Raw genomic sequence first — 17,328 nt, forward strand, 5'->3', positions numbered from 1 at the left:
CAAAGTGCTATAGATCTGTAGCAACTCGGGTCTGCAACTATTCCCTCATTACTATCAGAGGAACTGGCGGAAGACACAATAATGCTCAACATTACAGGAGAAGTTGAATACACAACAACATTGTTCATGAATGAACAAGGCATTGCATATTGTCTATCAGAAGAAACATCACTTAGACTCAAGTCTAAATGTACACCAGGATTATCTTCAGAAAATGTCATTGATTTATTCCACAAAGCTGTAAGTAATGATATACATGAAAATTATCTCAAAATTGTTAAAACAAAAACACACAGTAATCTACAAAAAATGAAAAGCTTGCTCTAGAAGAACTGGCGAAAGATGAAACTATAATTACTAAAACAGCAAACAAAGGTGGAAAAATCATACCAATAAACAGGATGTATTAGATATGGAAAGGTAAAGCACATCTTAACAAAAATTGCTATCAGAAACTGTCCACAAATCCCCTTCCTGATTTAGAAGATGAATGGAATCAAAGAAGTAAATCATGGTTTGAACAAGGGCTGTTACTTGAAGAAGAATATCTATACATGCAAAGCAAGGACTCCACAATGGCTACCATTTATTTCTTACCTAAAGTTCATAAGCAATACAAAGTCTTTCCGCCACTTTGACCTATTATTAATAGAATTGGTTCGCTTACAGAAAAGATATCGAAATATATTGACATATACCTACAACCACTTCCATCTGGACTGGCAGCCTTTGTAAAAGACACAAAACACATTATTCAGCAGCTTAACGTTATTCCATGAGAACAAAACTATCTCTTTGTTACTCTTGTCGTGGTGTCCTTATTCACGAGCACACATCATGAAAAGGGAATTTCAAGTACAAAACACTTTCTGAAATCATGATCAATATCCTATAAGCAGCAAAACAACATGATTCTATCTATGCTCCAAATTTCACTTAACACCAACATATTTTGCTTTAACAAGGACATTACAGGCAACTTCAGGGTACATTGATTGAGTGAAATGTTGCCCCGCCCTATGCAAACCTTTTCATGGGGTACTTTGAAGTCAAACGTGCATGGAATCACGAAGCCTTCACAAACAACATAACATTTTGGGGTAGATTCATCGACAACATTTTGATCATTTGGGAAGGAGATACCCCACTACTGGAAACATATATGAAATACCTAAACACTAATGACTACAACCTTTTGTTTACAAAACAAGAGAGCCCAACCAATATAGAATTCCTAGATGTAGAATTATATGTTGAAAATTCTCAGATACAAACAAGACTCTACTCAAAGCCATCTGCCAGAAACCGTCTCCTTTATGCAACATCTAATTATCCGAAGCATGTTATCAACAACATACCTTATGGTGAGATTTTTTAGATTAAAACGAAATTGTAGTACTACAACAACATATCAAGAAAACGTAGACAAAACTGTAGCAAAATTCAAACAAAGAGGATACAATCCAAGGATCTTGCGTGAAGCAGTGCGGAAAGTGCAAACACATTTCTAGGGGCTTCTTACTTACAGATAAACCTAAGGTGGTCACCACACAACAAAAACCAAAGTTTAACCCAACATATAATTCAGAAGCATTTAAAACCAAAAATACTTTAAAAGTACTGGAACATACTCCAAACAGATCCAAATGTGAAAAAATATCTGGAAGAGTATCCAAGTATCTGTTATCGCCGGTCACCAACTATAGGAAACAAACTCAGTCCATGTTTCCTTAACCCTATTTCAAGATCAGACCTGTGTGGAATGTTTAACCATAATCCAATTATGGGAAACTATAAATCAGGAAGCTGTAAACTTTGTCCACTAATGAATCATGGAATGAAAGACATCCTATTTCCAACAAATGGAAAGAAAAAGGTAATTAGACAATTTATTAATAGCAGCACCAAATATGATATTCACGGGATTAAATGGACATGGACCAAAACATACATTGGGAGTACAATCTGGGCCCTCAAACATAGAATTTTTGAGCATTTGAGGGTGATTCGAAATAATGATAATATTTGGACTAGAAAATATAAGAAAACCACAAAGAGGAAGAAATAAGGAAATCCTCCTTTGCCAAAAAGAAGCTAAATGGATTTATATTATGGACACATACACAAGTGGTTTAAATTGTGATACAGTGATGTATAATTGGCTTTAGAAAATGTTATGTTAGTATATCTAAGAAATATTTGAGATGGGCCACCTTTTATGATCTTATGAATCAAGAAACATTGATTTTCCTTTCACTCTTTTTAATTTATTTCCCCTTTTCTTTTTCTCTTTCTTTTTTTTTTTTTTTTTTACTTTATAGTGTTCTCTTCTACATACACCTCCTCTAAAAACATTAAAACAAGAAATACTCTACCAAAGCATTTGAGGTTTAAACCTCCATCAAATAATTAACAACAATTCTCTGGAGACAGGCATCATCACTTTTAAGATTACATACATTTGTAATACCTTGCTTTAAAAAAAAAAGGTAAACACTTTTCGAAACTGGTTTTTCTTCTATTTATTGCAAGTAAAATTTAAATATAATCCAATCCTTCGTTTATATTAAAACCAGCTGTAAAATGTAAACATAATACTTTGTTTATATTGAAACCAGCTCTAGTGCTCAAAATGGATGAATATGGCCTAGAACTATAAGAAGAGAAAACAAATAGATTAGCGCACTGCATAAAGAGAAAGCCAATACACCCAAAGCGCGACATGGTGACCTCATGACACTGCAGCGTGATTTTGCGCTGCGGCGCATTGCGCCATCCCTTAACTATAAAACGTGAAAGACTTCAGTCTGATCCTGAGCCTCCAACAGGAAGCATCAGGATGCAGATGGGTGTACCATCGCCATACTTACTTTAAAGAATGATAAAAGGTAAGCAGCATCGGGCTCATTTTATTTAAATGCCTCCCGCTAACGATTTATTTTGCTCTATCTTTTTCTTATTCAAGAATGTTTTTATTTTCTTTCTCTTTTCTTTTTCTTTGGGGCATCCTTTAAATTGCCAGTTTGAAGATCCATTAACTAAAAAAGAAATAATATTACTGCGAAGAATTTGAGATATTAGGCTACATCATTTCAAGAAAACATAATTAAAGGGTGAGTAGTCCCTTACTAGGTAATCACTTATTTCTTGAGAAAGTAATTTATGGAATTGTGATTCAATGATTGAAACATGTCATACACTGTATCATTTTTCTTTGAAAAATGTAGAAATCACTTTGGATATTGGATGAGCCATTAGACTAATAAATAATCAAACACCATTTGTCAGCTAAACCTGCTATATTCCAAGGAGCAATTTCCAGACACTTTGGGTCTTGAGTACTTCAATTTGTGAGTGGATTAGTGAAATGGATGTGATTGTAGACATTCTGCTTAGTGGAGTCAGGTAGTATTTGTATTACTTTTGTCCTAAGAATTAGTTTGAGATGTCTTTGATTTAGATCTAATAGTGATTCAGCAGTCAGACGGCTAGGATGCAGATTTGTCAGGGGGTGGGAGCCTTTCCTGGTTAGTACATTTCCTCAAGTCTTCCATGTATCATGCAAATGTCAGTGTATCATAGCAGTGTCTAGATGTAGTTCCACCACAGCTTCTGCCATCACATCTCTTCACCCCAGATGCATGCTTTGATGTTCGGGTCTGTGAATGATACCCAGACTGTACATCCCTCATGGTACATGCAATACGAGGGGAATTGGGCCAAATATTCTGAGTGATACATCTTTAAGGTCATTTGTCTGTAAGAATCCAGACTAAAGCTCTTTTGTAGGCATTTTTATTCCCATGAGACAATACTTAAAAAGTGCAAATTAAAATTGCTTTCCTCCAGCCAGCAACCAGGTCTTATTCCTAGAAGGTAGAAGTACTTGTCCAGTCTCTGAAACCTGGACCTGTTTCTGATCAAGATAATTAGTTGCAATGAGGAGGCGAGAGAGTGTGACAGCATCTGATGGCTTTCCCATAGTTATGCCATTGATGGTGGATCTTTGAATGTCCTATGAGGGCACCGTTCTTTCTTGTGGTTCTGCATTCTTGTTGTTCCGCTTTTGTAACCAGGATCATCCAAGTTAGTTGGTGTCCTTTGCAATGATGTTAAAGCAATGGGCTGAATCTTGTCTGTACTAGCTGAAAGATGTTGGGTCTCAAGCGTTCATCTTTGTTCTCTGGGTTGTGATCTCTAGGAGTAGTAAAGCATCAGCTATGGCTGCTGCAGTGGTGTTCCTGGCACTACGAACATCTGGTTCTTGTGTGGAACAATTATATAACAATTTAATGGCTGACGGTGGTGGTAGAGAGTTTATCACGTCCAAACTGTTGTCAAGAAAAATGTGGTCTTGAATGTGTCCTCTCTTAGATAGGTGACCTTTCTAGTTAATTCCTTTATTGACACCTCTAGACGGAGAAATTGCAGATGAAGTGATTTCCTCGACTATCAAAACAGCTCATCTGAGGTTGTTTCTGAAGAATTAGAGGCACCAGTAATCCAAATGTCAGGGTTAGAGTGAGAGAGGATAAAACTGTTGTTGTTCGTCATCAGGGTAGAACCATTGCCAGACTGTGTCAGTTGCAGAGGGGTGAGAAAAGGTTTCTGTGCATTTGAGGGTGTGAGAGCTTTTGTTTGGGTTGAAAGGGATGTATCATGCGATTTGCCTTGTGCTATGGAGTTTGCCATATAGTCCAAGAGGGCTTGGAGGATAGCTAGGGGCAATGCGCTCACCTTGGAAGCAAACACAGGTTTGATCCCCGGGTCCCTGCTTAGAATCCTCTGGGTATTAAGCGTGTTATAAATAACCAATTACAATTACAATTACAAGAGATACTCGAGGGAAAGTAGAGGGTTTTTTGCCACTATGTTTGTTGTATATTGTGAAGCGTCCAATTGGCTTTCTTCCAGTATAAGAGAAGCACCCCTGTAAACGAGGCATCAGAGATCAGGTCAGGACCCAATGTACCAATCCTCATCCTTGATTAAAGGTTTTGAATGGAGAACTGTTTGGAGGACAAGTGTTGTCTGCATTAAACACTCAGTCAAATCTTTATATAGCTCAGCATAGTCAGATTGGGTAGAGTTATGAGATGTTGTTGTTCTGGAGTGCTAAGGAGCAAAACCCCTACATACTGTGTCCTACTGATTAATGGAGGTTGACCCACTGCTGTTACCTGGAGTCATAGGTGAGTGTAGTAGATCGGAAAAGAGGGTGTCAGCTAGTGTGGCCTCCTCTGAAAGTTCTGAGGAGGTGGCATGGGTCACTGATAGGGTGTTTAGGTCTTATGTTCGTCCCAAGACTTCACCTCCCCTTGACTGTCTGTTCTCAGTGTGTCCCTCAGACTCATTCCCCAGAGAGGCTAGTGTGCTTCTTAAAAACAAACTAAGATCAGCAGCTCATTTGTGAGTGTTTTTGACTGGGGTAATTGTGCTCGTTTTTGTGTACGAGTGGTTCTTTTAGATCAATGTGCCCCAATGATCACCTTCAATAAGTCTTTTTCCTCTGGTGACCCCTGTTTTGAGGAGAGGGAAAGGATAAAGGGAATGTAAATTGATAGTAAAGGGAATGGATAAAAGCCAATAGAAGCCGGGGACCAGTTATGCTGTTATGCACAAGAGACAAACTTTGCTGCACTCAAGGTCTCACACAGTGTCCACAAGGTCCCAGGCAAAATATCTTAGAACTTCTAGTGCACCTTTTCATCTAAACTTCCTAATTGCTATAGCAAGTATCAGTGTGGATTTAGGCGAACAGTGAGTGCTTTGACAAGCAGTCGGCCTACTTTATCACTATAGTACTTAGACCTATATCTCTTACTGTAGCATTTATTGTTGGAAGCATATGTGTGTGTTTAGGGGAAAAAGTCGGCGCTGTAACAGGTAATTCACACTTCGTTGAAGTCCTATGGCCTTATGTGTCCTTATATAATTACACAGGCCATAGGTCATATAGACTACACACAGGTTGGGGCAGTGGCAGGCATACATCTGGCTCACCTAGACCCACCCAAGACCAGGATCACCCTAGTCCAGACTCACCCTAGCCTGTCAGCTGTTGGTTGCTGTCCAGCGGGGGGCAACAGAGAGAGGATCTGGTGATCTGGAGGGTTCAGGTGAAATAGCCTCCTCCCCTGACACTCCTTGTCTGTTACTCCAGGTCTCGACAGCTTGATCAGCTCCGTCAGCTCTCCACCGCGCTTGCAGCAATGCCAGGACTAGAGGAAAGGACCTAGTACTGCCTTTGACAAGCATCGAACCGCACCTCCAGGCTGCTTCTGACGCCACTACTGATGCTTTGGAGTTAAAACTATAAATAAAACTTTCATCACGTTGAACTTTTCAAGTCGTCATGGAACAGTGACTGCTCTAACATCTTTTGAAAATGTTAGGTTCATTGTCATTTGTATATTACACATCTATCTTAGTTGTGGCCCATGATGACATTGTTTCTGTAACTATGCAGCAAATTACATTCAGTGACCGTGACTGAGCATGCCACACACAAACACGTTTTTGTGACTAGAGAGGATAGAGTAGGTTGTGCAGGTTCAGGCAAGTCAGTGCGAATTTGGGCATGATTCAGGAGTGACGATGGCTTTTACAAGAATTTGCAAAAGCGTAGAATCCCGAATATTAGATTTAGTTTGACTCATGATTTTGTTGGACTGAAGTTTGTCTATAAATAGTAGAACAACTCCAACCTGATCTCGGATGTTAGTCATGTTATGGACAACTCAACCTTGTGTTCGCACCTTGCAGAAAACTACAGAACACAATGGTACATAGAGGCATCTGAAAGGGATCCCACTCACCTTCAGGGAATGGAAACCCATTGAACTAGCTCTCACCTGGGTTTCTATTTGAAAGGCAGGAGACCCCACAAGACAGGTAAGACACCTCAGGACACTCCCAGGACAGCTCTGGGGACTCTGCAGAAGGACATTCTTAGACCTTTGACCAAAATGTCAGGCTCCTAAAAGACCTATAGCCAGACAGCTCCTTTTGCCTCTACCAAAACGAAAAAGGCAAGAGAGGAGGTGGACTTGCGATTATTGGCACCTCTTCTCTCCAAATTCAAGTTGCACCCTTCAAACTCTTTAACTCTATTTAACACATAACCTCCTATGGTCTCATTAATACAACTGCCCCCTCCTCCCGCCATATTGACGTCATCTACATGCCTCCCAGCTGAAATGCAATGTTCATCACTGACCTGCAGAATCATCTGGAAGAATTCACTCTACTAGCCAATAAAATAATTGTCCTAGTCGATTCAAACATATGGTCTGAGGAGCAAAACATCTCACTCTCTTCCCACATCCTTGATTCCGATGACAACCTGAACTTTACATATCGCCTCAAGTGATCCCGACTCATGAAGAAGGTCATGCATTACCAAGTAATCATCATCAATGGTCTCTCCACTATTCCCATCTCTGAATCTGGACACTTATCCATCGCCTTTCACTTTTCCTACCCTAAGGTCACTGAAATTGCCCTATGCAATCACTCTGCTTCTGTCTGTCTCTGGCACAATCTATCACAAACTGCTTTTCCCACTGACTTCTCCCCTCTTGACTCATCTCTTTAACTTAAATTTGAAGAATAACTAGCGAAGCAATTATCTGCTCTCACCAACTCCTTCTCTCGCCTCAGCCGTCCCTTACCTAATTGCCTGAAGGGCCCCTCGCCGCTGTGACAAATGGTTCTCAACAGAACTCCAGGATTCAGTGAGAATGGTTTAGACTAGAGCATGTTGGGAGGAAAACGGGTTCTTCCATTGATAAAACAACTTTCACATTCACCAAAGAGGCCTCAAATATGCCATTAGCAGAGTAACAAATAGCCTTCTTATTACATGCTATTAGCAATAACAAGAACAACGCAACCTCCCTATTCAAAATCTATTACAAACTCATCACACCTAAATTGGTTATACGCACTCCCACCCATTCACAAAATCTGTGCATACAACTTCAAGGCATCTACACTTGCAAGATCCTGAACTTCAAAAGGAGACTCTTCTCTTCTGCGCCCTCCAGTTTCCTTCATTACCTCACAACTCCTGCCACACAAGCCAATTCACCAAAGTCAACCTTTTTCACAACCACAACATCCTAAGGCCTTCAAGACTAATGATCACTATAGTGCCCATCCTGACCCATCCCTGGCTTTCTTCTCCATCCTTCTAGTTGATTACCTTACTCCCAACCTTCCACTCATCGTCAACAAATCTTCCCAAGAGCACTCATTTCCACACCAACTCAAACACCCTATAGTGACCCACCCCACAGAAGCCATAATTGCACCCCTCTTCATCTGCTAACTACTTACCCACCTCCAACCTCCTGAAGATTGGCACAATCATGGAGAACCATCCACCAAACAGTTACATGCCTGGTTCGAAACAGGCAAACCACTGCACTCTCCCCAATCAGTCTTCGGCCCCTTCAATGGAATGCAAACAGCCCTCCTCAATGTTAGGTCACATGTCTTTATGGTCCTTGATTCCAACTAGCCAATCATCTTAATCTTTTTTGACATATCGGCCACCTTCCACCCCATTGAGTATTCTTTCTTTCTCGCCTCCACAATTGGTTCAGAATTTCGGGCAGAGCTCTGAAGGGGTTGAAATCCTTCCTAGGGACAGATCCCAGTGAGTTAAACTAAAAACGAAGTCCTTATCTATCACATCACACTAACATTGATTGTGGAGTAACTGAGTGATTATTAATCAAACCTCTTTAACACCTACATAAGACCATAGACGGACATCGTCAAATCGTTCAACCTAGATTTTCAAATGTATGAAGATGACACACAAGTGTTGTAGGGAGTGAGGGGCGTATCAGCCCATGACCTGAACCGTCAATGTCCATTATTGCAGTCTCCTCAAAGTAGTTTGCAAAAGGATGCGCTTCAGCAAATTCATCCTCAATGGAGACAAACTGGAAACATAATCCTCTGCCCCTTACATCCCCACCCCCTCTCTTGCTCGCCTGGACTCCCCAACTGGGCTATACGACTTCCCCACGAAAATCAGTTCACAACTTGGGGTTCCATTTTGATGATAAGCTCAACAGGTGCACAGAGATAAATCACGTAATTAAAAGAAATGATCCCTCAACCTCACCCCGTTCATTTCCAGAGGTCACATAGTCTTGCACATTGCAGCCACCATCTTCTCCAGAAAGGACTACGTCAATTCCTTCTACACTGGCCTTCCTCGGTCATCCATTATGAAACTGCAAATCATTCAAAACCAATCCACAAGACTAAGTTTCCATCTCATACTTCTCCTGCTCTCGTCCAAAGCAACTGGCTTCTTGTTGCCTCCAGAATGAAATTCAAACTCCTCTGCCTGACCCAAAGAGTTATGCAAGGCGAAACGCCCGACCGTCTCTAGACATTTATCAGCAGGGGTGATGCTAGGTCTGGAAAAGATCTGGGGCTGCACTAATGGCGGGTCTTTCGGGACTCGGGGCTAGCTACCCTTTTGGTTGTAGCCCCTGAGCTTCTATTCGGGGCTCCAACCAAAAGACCTGGGGCTTTAGCCCCCTTGGCCCCCCCAGTAGCGCCTCTGTTTATCAGGATCTGCCAGCCTTCAAGATCTCTCCTATCTTCCACTTCTGAGCTTTTGCGCGTTGCTAATTTTTTTAAGGCTTCGCTCGGGAGGATAACCCTTTGCTGACCAAGCTCCCGCCTTCTGCAACACCCTACCCCTCCCATCCTCAGCAGGAAGACAATTATTCCTGCTTCCAGCGCTCCTTCAAAACCTTTCTCTTCTCCTAAGCATATTAATATGTACCTTCCTTTCTAGACAATTCTTCTTGGAGCTCACGCTCGAAAGCAATCATCCGAGTGCATGGGCGTGCCACCGGAAACCTAAAGGAAAAAATAAAGACGTAAGGAGCAGAACTATGTAGGGGGTGGGAATGGTGTGTTGTAGCCGCCCAGAGGGGAATCAGTCAGTACTGTGAGGTCTAGCAGTGGTTTGCAGTGCACGGTTGTAATCCTGTGAAAATCAGGCACCTCCTGAGTTCCTTGTTTCTATATGAGTGCATTGCATGGTGCGGTGAACTCGTCATTAATTACAGTAGGTAATACAGCACTCTGCTTTGCCTTGCCTTAACAGCGACCAAAGAGCCAGCAATTGCCCGCATAGCCCCCCCCCCCCGCCCATCTTCTCTGTGTTATTGTTATTTTCAAAACGGACTATTTGTTTAAAATCGCAAATTCGCAAACAATCACGTTACTATCTCTCGGCTAATCGTGTATTAGCAGAATTATCATGGAGATTGTCGATGTTTAGCTGTGATGATTTCGAGTACTGTGAGTCTGTGCTACAAATGGGTGTTGGCCCAACTAGGCACTCATGGCACAAATACTAAACGTATAACGCGTGTTATCGCGCTCGTGTCGTTCCTCAGTCGCATCAGAGCGCTAACTTACAACACGCATGTCGTCGAGGTTCCTGGCACTGTAAACGTGATCAGAAGATTCGAGGGCGCCCTCGGGCACAGCAGATACCATGCGCTTTGTGTTCAGAGGTCACAGGCGACATCTTTATGGAAGAGCGCCCCAAAGAACTGCAATATGTGCCTCGGTGCTAAGCCTGGCTTGCCCCCGTTAATGCGATAAGGGTTATCGGGTGGTGGGTGGCAGGGCCGTGCTACAATAGGTGTGGTGACTGGTGAGGGGTAAGGAGGTCAATAAGATCATGACAGATGAATTGGGACAAAATAACAAGTCTCAAAAGCAGGCCACAATTAAAATCATAGGACACCACTCCGACCATAACCCCCAACGAGACAGCCCACGCGACAGCTCGCGCCAGGAGCAGACATGCGCGTGCCATGGTCTTAACAGTCATCTGTTGGTGTCATGCCAGTGAGTACGCACCTTTCATCCTTGCCAAGTCAATGAAATGAGTACCCCCATGGGTTGAGAATATTCACAAAATGTGTGATCGGGACGGTGTGTATAACGCGATATGCTAAAGATGGCGGTGTTAAACTCGAGCGCCTGCCAATAAGGCACCCGTACTCCGTGCACTGCCACCACCCCACTGCGCCCACGCGCAGCCTTCTGTACCGCACCCAACCGGGTAACCACCTGCGCGGACTCCCCTCGAGGGGCGACACTGACTGCTGAGAAACGCGTCTGCACCAAGCCCGTCTCTCGGCTCCCGCAGCCGGTCCGGGGTGCGGTTCGCACTCCAGTGACAGTCAGAAGTGACAGTGACAGGCGCACGTGTTCGCAACAATAAAGACACAAGCAGAAAGCGAGAGTCTCCGGGAACAGAAAGCGAAGAGAACATGCAAAGGGGGAATACACAGTTCCGGGGAGAGGGGGGTTAAGATTGCGTCCACCCAATGAGGAATAGAAACGGGTGGGGGGAGGGGTCGAGTGAGACGAAAGAAAATTACAGGCCTTTTCGAATAGTGCGTGTCACAGTTGTGTGATGGGTGTTCGTTGTGTTACAAGTGTTTTCCTCATTGCTTGGAGATGGCGAATGGCAACGTGGGCGCAATTATTACTATTGTTGTCATTAGCGAATACAGGTGTGTTCCATTACAAATCTGCCAGTCCCCACGTGTAGGGGAGAAATGCGCACTGCTCCTTAGGAACGAGCTAGCACTGCGGGATGCAAGCCGCCCGTCACGGGTAAGAGTCTACTAAGGCGCGCGACGCGGGAGTGGACGGGGTGGGGTATTACAGAGGAATTAACTTTTCGACACACAAGTCATGCAAGGATCATGTTTTGGGAATGGCACTACATCTTTTTTTTGTTTTACATTGAGTTAAGTTTATTTTATTTCTTTGTCACAACAACATAAGATGGTGCATGAAATACACCTAAACCTATAGCTCAGGGGTACCCGAATTCTGCTTGAAGAGGCGCTAGGTTTTCATTTCATCTGCCCATCTGTAGCTTGATAGAGTGGATACGGTGACGGGGTGAATACCTGGCGCCCCCTCCGACTAGAATTCGTGTAACCCTGACCTGAGCCACCACGAGTTCACTCAACTCACAGAGCGTGGGCAGCGACACAGGTCACAGTTGGAGTGTTGGTTTTCAACGGGTGTAAAGTTGGAGTCCGGGATTTCAGTAGCAGGAGCTGGCGGCAGCCAGAACAGGCCCGAGGTTCTCATCAGACTTGCAAAGGGGCACCACATTACAATGTGCGTGTCTAAAATCACGTGACTGCCCACATGCCTTCGATCCTCGCGGTGTTTCTGAAAACGCACATCTCCTCGCGCGCACATGTACAAAATAGCAAAGGTGACACGCGCATTGAATACATCTAAACTCACGAGCAGCACAAAACAGCCTGCGAAATGTAACGCTAGAGTCAAAACTGCCCAGTCAAAGGAGGGGCAGGTCACCGGCGGGAACTTCCGCACAGCGCCTACACTTCCCAGAGCTGAATCCATCCACGCCTCTCCGCCCGGGGAGAGGGGGAGTCCGCGGACTCAGAACCCCCCCCCCCCCATCCCCTTCCTCCGATCCCACCCCTCCCTCCAGTGCATGTGTGTCAGCATTCCATGAGCGCACAACCGCTCACACCGTGGATCCTCACGCCCCTTTCCATGGGGTGCGGCGGGTGGGTGTGCACAACCAAAGGGGAGATGAATTGCAAGTGTCATGTCTGGGGAAATTATGTGGCCTGTACAAAAAGTGCCAAGAGGCCACGCAGTGCCAAGCGCGCGCTATAGCAAGAACTGCTGACACTTAACACGATATCCGTCGGCAGCAGCACAGAATGGTCTAAAGGATGATCTGGGATATCAGGTCGGTGAGATGTGAAGAGGAGTGGCCGCACCCTCCTACTGACTTGCACTGGAGGGGTGGGATTGGAAACAGTGTTATACAGCGGTGGAAGAGGCATCCTGAATACCAGTGCACAGCCAGGGGACAGACACCCCAGAATTGAAGGGGCGTTTGCACGGGGGAAGGGAAGGGGCCAGCAGCGCCCCGCCTCCTCCCCTGGACCCCACCTACCGGTCATGGTGAAGGCGCCCACCAGCAGCCCGATGTCCCGGCCGCCCACGATGATGGAGTCCCGCGGGTCGCCATCCGATCGGTAGTTCTTGGTGCGAACGGCGGCCCAGATGCCCACGAAGAGGATGGCCAGGTAGAATATGATGATGGCGATCAGCCCCTCCACGTGGAACGCCATCTTCTGCTGCCGGGGCGACTACTTCTTCATGAAGAGCCCTGAGGAGGCAAAGGAGAAGAGCCGTCAGGGGGCGCTGCAGCGCGGGGTGGCAGTGACACACATGACGGCTCCACGCGCTGCGCGTCAGTAGGAGACCTTGAAGACACGCCAGTTCCCGTACTAACGCCCAACTCTGGGAGGGCAACCCCCGCCCCGAAAAGTAATGAGAAGGCCGTATTCTGCCCACATAAAATTGGACACACCTGCGCATGGATCCTGCAAGCCTGGGGTTCTCGGGCGCATTGGCCATACTGGTTAATATGGGGGCCCCCGTTGCCCTCTCCAAGAAAGCCAATAAAATAACCCGGGGGCAAACCTGGGGTTCCATTGTGCCCCAGCCCAGGCTGCTCCGACGTAACCCCCTCCCTCCGCCAGAACCCCCTCCCCCCAAAAAAAGATATAACGCTGTGCTACTTATACTAAATAGACTGGATGTGTTTATTCACATTGTGGAACACGGCATGCACAGAAAATGTGAACGGCAACACAGTCAGCACGAAATTCTCTGACAAAAGCAATTTGCAGCGGACGGTAATTTAGCAATCAATGCTTTGCTGGAGGCCACTTCTGTAACGTTGCGCACTGCCTCCTAGCTATACAATGCGGGGAGTCCACTTCTGTAACGTTGCGCACTGCCTCCTACCTATAAAATGCGGGGAGTCCACTTCTGTAACGTTGCGCACTGCCTCCTAGCTATAAAATGCGGGGAGTCCACTTCTGTAACGTTGCGCACTGCCTCCTAGCTATAAAATGCGGGGAGTCCACTTCTGTAACGTTGCGCACCGCCTCCTAGTTATACAATGCAGGGAGTCCACTTCTCTAACGTTGCACTGCCTTCTAGTCTCCTAGCTATAAAATGCGGGGAGTCCACTTCTGAAAATGCGGGGAGTCCACTTCTGTAACATTGCGCACCGCCTCCTAGCTATACAATGTGGGGAGTCCACTTCTGTAACGTTGCGCACCACCTCCTAGCTATAAAATGCGGGGAGTCCACTTCTGTAACATTGCGCACCGCCTCCTAGTTATAAAATGCGCGTCTTGCGCTGCACAGCGACCCATTCCCTGCGAGCTGATAATATATGAACACTTTTGTTACCGGGAACGCTCGGCTAAATATCTTGGAAAGGATCTGACAGGATAAAGTACTGGCATCTGCGCGCCCCCACCCGCCCCGCAGCCCCCATCGTGTAAACTTCAAGCATACACGTTTCAGGGGACTGATTCTCTTTAGAGTTGCGGAGATTCTCATCCCAAACTCACACCAGGGGGTACCCCACGAAATTACAGATCATGCATTACTCACGGCCCTAGTGGTAGCCTCAGACCCCTCATGTACCCCCATCTGGTGCTCGCGACCCCACTGTGACACGGGGATCGGGCGCTTTCTTCTGCGCGCACGGCTTGCCTCCGCAGCCTCTCCTCTCCGCCAGGCGACGGGAAGTGGCGCAGGCAGCGCGCAGCCCATCCGCGCCGGCAGGAACGCCAGTCTGCTCAGACCGCGCAGTCAGAGCACTGCATAGATGCGGGCATGGATGGGGCCACGTGAGCGAGCGATCAAGCGTCAGAGTCAGGGCCGGGGACGCGGAGACCTGGGCAGTTGAACCCCACCCGCGCAGCGGGCCCCTCCCCAAACACTCTACATTCAGGGCCACTGTTACCATTACCCGCCGGATGCGATTTCTCGGCCGCCCGTGCACCTTTGTACTGCGGTGAGAAACTATTTGGGAAGGCAAAACTGATTGTTTAAATTAAATTACATTTGTACATTTTGAAATAATGTTTGGGTAGGCTCACTCTGCCGCCCAGTGCAGACGGACAAGTGACGTGAGCGATGTCCTGGGTATTTAAGTGCAAGCAGCGCCCACCCCATGGGTGGACTGCGCGAGGGTTGTCCACCGGGGTACCGACGGCAGTTGCCACGCTTTCCCTTCTTAGTTTATCCCCCTTTACCCCGTGTCCCTATTTTTCAACCATGTCCCTATTTTTCAAAGGCCCCCATCATTTTATTAAAAGGTGGTCGTTTTGTTCACAGGGAGAACCACAAGCTGCGCACCAATGAATAGTTCAGGACGCCCTCTCCAATTCTTCTCTGCAGCCACTGTTGCCAAGTGCCCGACGTTAACCTTTGAGAAAACTGCCACCATGGCCCCCTACTGGCAGGGGCCACACGTTGCCATTCAGTGGCCAGGCCCCTCAGCACACCACAGCTTCCAGCTGCACTTTGTCATTCGGCGACCGTGCTCTTCTGCGTGCCACACCCCTCGCAGACCCCCGCCTCCCCCCTCTTACCTCTGGACCCTGTTGCATCCGCCGGTCTCAGCTCCGCGCAGGGAGTGACTGCGCGGCCCCTGCCCGGGCCTCCGCCTCCTTCCTCCAGCTAAAGGGCGTTGTCTCCGAAAAGGGGTGGGGGGGGGGGGAGCTGAACTGACGCCGCAGACCCCACTCTGAGCCCCACAGGCTGTGCCGCACGGTGCTTGTAGCGCGCGTTATTTCCCTAACTTAAATCCCTTTTAAGGATGGGCAGCTCGTCAGAGCGCCGCGGGAAGGACGTCAGGGAGCTCTGCAGATGAATGGAGAGCGCCCGGGAAGGGGTGGGCTCTCACAGGAGACATCACTGGACCAAAAATAGCATAAGATATGTCCCACTGCCGCGACCCCTAATCAGGGAAATGGCCCTGCGTGACGCAGGCGGATGCTGTGCGTACATCACGCGTGCCAGCCACCCAGTACATTCTTAATAAGGAGAGTCTACGTCGATTCCTGCAATTTATAGAACTTTCTAATTTTGGCCTCCTCCTCTGCCCAGTGTCACTGCACATTTACTCAAGTCACCTCTGCTTAATCTCACCCGTTACTGCTTATTTTTAACACCTGCGTATAATGGATTTGACCCCTGTCACAACAGGCCTACGAAAGTACAACGAATTCTGAGGAGAACCTATGAGCCTGACCCCTCTTGGGAGGGGTAGACAGCCGCTTTATTTTCCACATCCCTTGACTGGTGAACGCCCTTTACATTCAGGTATTCAGGTACACTACACAACGTTACAACCTGGGACTGAACCCGTCCAAAATTGCCTCCACAGTGCTTTGATGGAATTGTCAAACGCGCCCAGTGGCGCCCCTTCCGCAAAATGGCGGCCCATGCCGATTCCAGACACCGGTCTACACTTCACCAGTATCCCGGCCCTACTGCTGTTGCTTTTTGAATTACATTAAATTCTGTCACTTAATAATGTTTATTCGGTAGTCACAGATTAATAACTCATTGGTATTTTCATTTTATGAATGAGCACTCTGCAGAACAATTTCCACCCTTTCTGCCGGGAAACCTTTCGCTTCCACTAATGGAAGCATGCCTTGTATGCAATCAGCTTTTCCCAGTACAGCAGCAAACCTTTTTGTGGCTTTCATCGGAGCTCAGCAAATTTGTCCCCTGCATGTGATTCTTCCTCAACTGTCATGCACCCGCTGGTGTCTACTGGCTATCAATCAATCACACTTCATTTATAGTCTTATGTTGTACTCTTTAGGGGAATCTTCACGCTGTTAACACAGAGGCACATTTGTAATTCATTTCTAATTCATTGAAAATGAAGCAAGCCAATATTTGTGGCTCTGGTATTGGAAATGGTTAACTCGGTGGTGCCTTTAAGTGCCCGAGAAACTGCACCTTTGGCATAAATTGCACCACAAACCTAGGTTCTTACCACATTCATCTCGATTTTCATCAAGTGTCATGGGCCCATATCAGCACCAGGCCTCATCACGACCTGGGCGGTAACGGTAACGCTATTAGCCCTACCGCCGAACTCCCCGGCGCTAATAGCGCCGGATCACGAGTTCGGCGGTAATGTAAGTCCCCATTCCCCACTGAGCCCATTCGGGAATGCCCCATTCCCCATTGGGCTCTATGGGGAATCTTCGCGCTAATACCGCCGGCGGATTTCGAGCCAGCGGTAATAGTGCACATTTTCGGCAGATTTCCCCCCAGCTCAGAGCTGGGGCGAAATCCGCCGAAGCCCTGATTCGGCAGACCCTTAAATCCGGCGGTAATAGCGCTACTGCCGGATTTAAGGGTTACCGCCGAAGTCGTGAT

General features: G+C 46.4%; 1 protein-coding gene across 4 annotated transcripts in view; it reads right to left on the reverse strand.

Annotated features, from left to right (window-relative positions):
• Nucleotides 1-15,641, reverse strand: part of SLC5A7 (solute carrier family 5 member 7) — a 373,145-nt gene extending 357,504 nt beyond the window's left edge. Inside the window, exons 1-2 of one of the 4 annotated variants that reach the window (XM_069636887.1) lie at nt 15,519-15,641; nt 13,013-13,228 (exon numbers count right to left, since the gene is read on the reverse strand). In XM_069636887.1, the coding sequence (XP_069492988.1) occupies nt 13,013-13,190 (178 nt within the window). In that variant the 5' untranslated portion in view covers nt 13,191-13,228; nt 15,519-15,641. Of the gene's footprint in view, nt 1-13,012; nt 13,229-13,872; nt 14,035-14,532; nt 14,726-15,518 lie in introns of those variants that run through there. The other 3 variants (XM_069636890.1, XM_069636886.1, XM_069636888.1) reach the window with 3 other exon arrangements.
• Nucleotides 15,642-17,328: the final 1,687 nt, after the last annotated feature.

The sequence above is a fragment of the Ambystoma mexicanum genome, chromosome 7p (assembly GCF_040938575.1).
Source record: "Ambystoma mexicanum isolate Mex_15411 chromosome 7p, UKY_AmexF1_1, whole genome shotgun sequence".
NCBI lineage: Eukaryota > Metazoa > Chordata > Amphibia > Caudata > Ambystomatidae > Ambystoma > Ambystoma mexicanum.